This window comes from Prunus dulcis, chromosome 1, assembly GCF_902201215.1.
Source record: "Prunus dulcis chromosome 1, ALMONDv2, whole genome shotgun sequence".
In the NCBI taxonomy this organism is placed as follows: Eukaryota; Viridiplantae; Streptophyta; class Magnoliopsida; order Rosales; family Rosaceae; genus Prunus; species Prunus dulcis.
Window position 1 is genome coordinate 29937046 of NC_047650.1, and position 5122 is coordinate 29942167.

The following is a 5122-nucleotide window of genomic DNA, read 5'->3' on the forward strand; positions in this document are numbered from 1 at the left end:
GCCACCAGCAATATTATCAAGTATCTGTCATTGAGACGACCACCCCATCACGCCGTCAAAACAACCACCTATCCCATTGAGAGAGGAAAAAGTACAACCCATTAACGCCGTCAATCTCAACGTCCATTTCAGTCTGGCCCGGTACCTGTACGAATATACAAGGCGCGCTCTAGTCCACACAGAGACTTAACCATCCGTCTAGCACCGTGAACTGAGTAGGGTACTGTGGGGCCCGCAACCCAAACTGCCCGGTCTTACTGGACAGACGGACAGACGGACAGACGGACAGACCCCTATAGCTATGCTTGCTACAGGACATGAAATTAGAAGCGTCCCTCCCTCATGCAAGATGCAACTCGCTTTCTCCCACTCTCATCACTTCCCAGTTTTTCCATTTGTTTATCCATTATTATAATTATTATTCAACTTTGACGCTGATACTTCTTCGATTCTCCTCCCAATTTCCCAAAGGCCAAACCACCACCATATTATTGCATTGTGCTCAACTTCGCATATATACAAGTAACGCTATCTGCAGAAGCAGAAAGAACGAAACAAGGAACCAACATCACCATTAATTAAAGATGGTAAGCTCCAGTTGCTGCCAGATTCTCACCATTTGCTTTATGATTTTCCTTTTGTGCTCAGCCTGCGGAGGATACAGTGACCTTCACGCACTGTTGAAACTCAAGTCCGCCATGATTGGACCCAAAGGTTCAGGCCTCGAGGACTGGAACACTTCGTCCTTGTCTCCCTCATCTCACTGCTCCTTCTCCGGAGTTTCGTGCGACCGCGACTTCCGAGTGGTTGCTCTCAACGTCTCCAATCAGCCTCTGTTAGGCACTCTTCCGCCGGAGATTGGGCTCCTCAACAAGCTCGTCAACCTCACAATCGCCGGAGACAACATCACAGGGAGGCTTCCAATGCAGATGGCCAACCTCACCGCTCTCAGGCACTTGAACATCTCCAACAACGTCTTCAGGGGCAGATTCCCCGGCAATATCACGCTCCAAATGACGGAGCTCCAAGTTCTCGACGCCTACAACAACAACTTCACGGGCACACTTCCTTTGGAGATCGTCAATCTCAAAAACCTCAAACATCTCCAACTAGGCGGGAACTACTTCACCGGCAACATCCCCGAGACTTACTCGGAGATGCAGAGCTTGGAGCATCTAGGCCTCAACGGCAACTGGCTCACCGGAAGGTTCCCGGCGAGCTTGGCTCGTTTGAAAAATCTCAAGGAAATGTACGTCGGCTACTTTAACAGTTACGACGGCGGAATTCCGCCGGAGTTGGGATCGTTGAGCTCTCTGCAGGTCCTCGACATGGCCAGCTGTAACCTCAGCGGCACCATACCCACCAATCTCAGCCTTTTGAAGAATTTGAACTCTCTGTTTTTACAGGTAAATCGTCTCAGCGGCGGCATACCTCCGGAACTATCTCGCTTGGTCAGCCTCATGTCTTTGGATCTCTCCATCAACGATCTCACCGGAGAGATACCCCAGAGCTTCTCAGAGCTCAAGAACATCACGCTTATCAATTTGTACAAGAACAATCTCTACGGCCCAATTCCCAGGTTCGTCGGTGATTTTCGTCATCTGGAGGTGCTTCAGGTTTGGGAGAACAACTTCACGTTCGAGCTGCCGGAGAATCTCGGCCGGAACGGAAGGCTCAAGGACCTCGATATCACCGGAAACCACATCACCGGGTTGATTCCTCGGGATTTGTGCAAAGGAGGGCAGTTGAAGACGGCGATCCTGATGGATAACCACTTCTTCGGCCCCATTCCTGAGGAACTCGGCCGGTGCAAATCGCTCGTCAAAATTCGAATGATGAAAAACACTCTCACTGGAACTATTCCTGCTGGCATTTTCAGTTTGCCTAATGTAAGTATGATCGAGCTCAATGATAACTACTTGTCTGGCCAACTTCCAGAGCAAATGTCTGGGGGCTTACTTGGAATTCTCACTCTTTCTCGGAATCGGATTTCCGGGAAAATCCCGCCGGCGATTGGAAATCTCAAGAGTTTGCAAACTCTTTCCCTGGAGATGAACAGATTTTCCGGTGAAATTCCGACGGAGATATTTGATCTGAAGTCATTGTCGAAGATCAACATCAGCGCCAACAACCTCAGCAGTGAAATACCGGCTTCAATTTCTCAGTGTTCCTCTCTAGCCTTGGCTGATCTTAGTCGAAACAATCTGATTGGGGAAATTCCGAGAGACATTTCCAAGCTGAGAGTCCTGAGCATTCTCAATTTGTCTAGCAACCAACTCAAGGGCGAAATTCCCAATGAAATTCGCAATATGACCAGCCTCACAACGCTCGATCTCTCCGATAACAACTTCATCGGCAAAATACCAACCGGCGGTCAGTTTATGGTCTTCAACGACACGTCGTTTGCTGGAAACCCGTATCTCTGTTCCCCGCAGCGCCACGTCCAGTGCCCGTCGTTTCCACACCAAAAGGCGTTTGGTTCGTCCAGGATCGCTCTTGTCGTAATTGGACTCGCTACGGTTCTGCTATTCTTGTTTATCACCGTGTATAGAATGAGAAGGAGAGAGATGCAGAAATCTAGGGCTTGGAGGCTCACCGCCTTCCAACGGCTCGATTTCAAAGCCGAGGACGTGCTGGAGTGTTTGAAGGAAGAGAACATCATAGGCAAAGGCGGTGCTGGGATTGTGTACCGCGGGTCCATGCCAGACGGCGTTGACGTGGCAATCAAACGGCTAGTGGGGCGGGGCACCGGACGTAACTGTAACGATCACGGTTTTTCGGCGGAAATAAAAACGCTGGGACGAATCAGGCACCGAAATATCGTGAGGCTGTTGGGGTACGTGTCGAACAAGGACACGAATTTGCTGTTGTACGAGTACATGCCAAATGGGAGCCTGGGGGAGCTGTTGCATGGGTCAAAGGGAGGGCATTTGCAGTGGGAGAGGAGGTACAGGATCGCTGTGGAGGCAGCCAAGGGATTGTGTTACCTCCACCATGACTGCTCACCTCTGATTATACACAGGGATGTCAAGTCCAATAACATCTTGCTGGACTCTGACTTGGAGGCCCATGTTGCCGATTTTGGGCTCGCTAAGTTCTTGCAAGATGCTGGTGCTTCCGAGTGCATGTCTTCCATTGCTGGTTCCTATGGCTACATAGCCCCAGGTACCAACTTTTATTCTTTTTCTCCTTCAAGACCCAACCAGAAGTTTTGAATTGTTTTTGGGCTCATGAATAGGCCTTAGACTTTTACTTTCAAGTGGGATGAACATGAACTTGTGTGTGTGTGTTTGTTTGTTTTTTGGTGTGAACAGAGTATGCTTACACACTGAAAGTGGACGAGAAAAGCGACGTGTACAGTTTCGGTGTGGTTCTGCTGGAGCTAATAGCCGGGAGGAAGCCGGTGGGTGATTTCGGAGACGGGGTGGACATAGTAAGGTGGGTGAGGAAAACAACATCAGAACTGTCTCAGCCGTCGGATGCCGCATCAGTACTGGCAGTGGTGGATGCAAGGCTGTGTGGGTACCCACTGGCAGGGGTGATACACTTGTTCAAGATTGCCATGATGTGCGTGGAGGATGAGAGCTCCGCAAGACCAACAATGAGGGAAGTGGTTCACATGCTCACTAATCCTCCACGCTCTGCTCCAAGCCTTCTCAACCTTTAGCGCCTACTAATATTTTTGAGTAAATAAAATCGCAGCATCCCCACCAAGTTCAAATAATTTTGTGCCAAGAGTTTGTGAGTGAGTGCGTAACAAAGTATTTGCCAATGCCATTGCCACGGTATAGTAGAAGAAGGGTTTTCAGACCCAAAAAAAAAAAAGAAAAAAAAAAAGGAGAAGGGTTTCAAATATATTATTGCTTTTCACTGAAACGGATCCATTTTCCTTTTGTCACTGTAAATATATGCCTCGTCTTTTCTTCTTCTTCTTCTTGTAACTTTCTAGTGTAATGTAATATGATGCTTCGGTTTGGTTATTTATTCTCTTGTAACTTGTAATGACTCTTGAAGAAGATAATAAATCACACTGGGCTATTACTTTGGCCTTTTTTAAAATTAAAAGCGATAGTAATTTTATTGATAATACATAACAAAAAGTACAGAGTAGCCGCAATGTCAAATATAAGTATAACATATCCAGTTACTAAACACAAATAAATTGGTTGGATCTAGAAAAAATTATGCATGCCAAAAAAAACCTAAAACCTTCAATTCGGCAGACAAAAGCATCTGTACTCAGACATACAATACAAATCCACCATCCAACGGTAGTAACGGCAAATCTGCATCGAAAATTCGAACACTAAATACAAACATCAGCAAACTCCTGTTGAGTTTCTAAGAATTATTAGACTAAAATAAATACATAAACAAGGACACTGCACCACATCCTCTCCAGCAAACTAAAGAGACTCATAGCACCAACATGGCTAAACCTCTTATTTTGCACCGGCAAAACTCGATCCCACACAAACTGGCAGCAATCACTTTTCCAACTCCAAACATTAAATTGGAGCAAAATCCAAGTGAGTGGATCAAAAGCTAGGGATGGACATCTAAAACTGAAATACCGAAATCATACATTAACCATACCGATTTCATTAGGGGTGGCATTTTAGACTGAAAAATCGCAAAAACCAACCGACATTATACCTCATTGGAACCGCAATAGCTAAAAACCAAACGAAAATTGCAGTTTTAGAAATCGAACCGCAATTGCAGTATGTGATTTTGGCAACTCGCGGTTATCGCAAACCGCAAATATATATATTTTTTAAATTGCATTTTAGTAGTTAGATGTTGTGTTTTAATTTGGTTGAGTTTAATCTATTATTAATATGCTTTTATGTTGTTGCTTTTGTGTTGTGTTGTGTTGTGTTATAGATGGAGTCTAGCCACTCTAACACACCTAATGCATCTAATCCCCCAAACACAAACCGATACACCCTAAACACAACCTTCACTCCAACTCATAAAGAAGGGCTTCTTCTTATAATAAAATCCACTCACCACCACCTGCACTTGAGTTCTCCTTTTTGTTTTTAACTTTGAATTGGATTTTTCTTCAGGTTGTGAATGCTTGAGAAGTTGAGGTTGTGAATTTATATTTTTTTATTAA

At 45.5% G+C, this 5122-nt stretch overlaps 1 protein-coding gene across 1 annotated transcript; it reads left to right on the top strand.

The window, feature by feature from the left end:
• The first annotated feature begins 347 nt into the window (after positions 1 to 347).
• LOC117613814 (receptor protein kinase CLAVATA1) lies at positions 348 to 4000 on the top strand. Its single transcript, XM_034342438.1, has 2 exons — positions 348 to 3165; positions 3315 to 4000. The coding sequence occupies exons 1-2, from the start codon at positions 585 to 587 to the stop codon at positions 3665 to 3667; spliced, it is 2934 nt and encodes a 977-aa protein (XP_034198329.1). The 5' UTR covers positions 348 to 584; the 3' UTR covers positions 3668 to 4000.
• Positions 4001 to 5122: the final 1122 nt, after the last annotated feature.

Coding starts and splice junctions, on each gene's coding strand:
- LOC117613814 (XM_034342438.1), top strand. CDS start 585: ATGGTAAGCTCCAGTTGCTGCCAGATTCTCACCATTTGCTTTATGATT. Junction 3,166..3,314: donor CTATGGCTACATAGCCCCAG/GTACCAACTTTT, acceptor TGGTGTGAACAG/AGTATGCTTACACACTGAAA.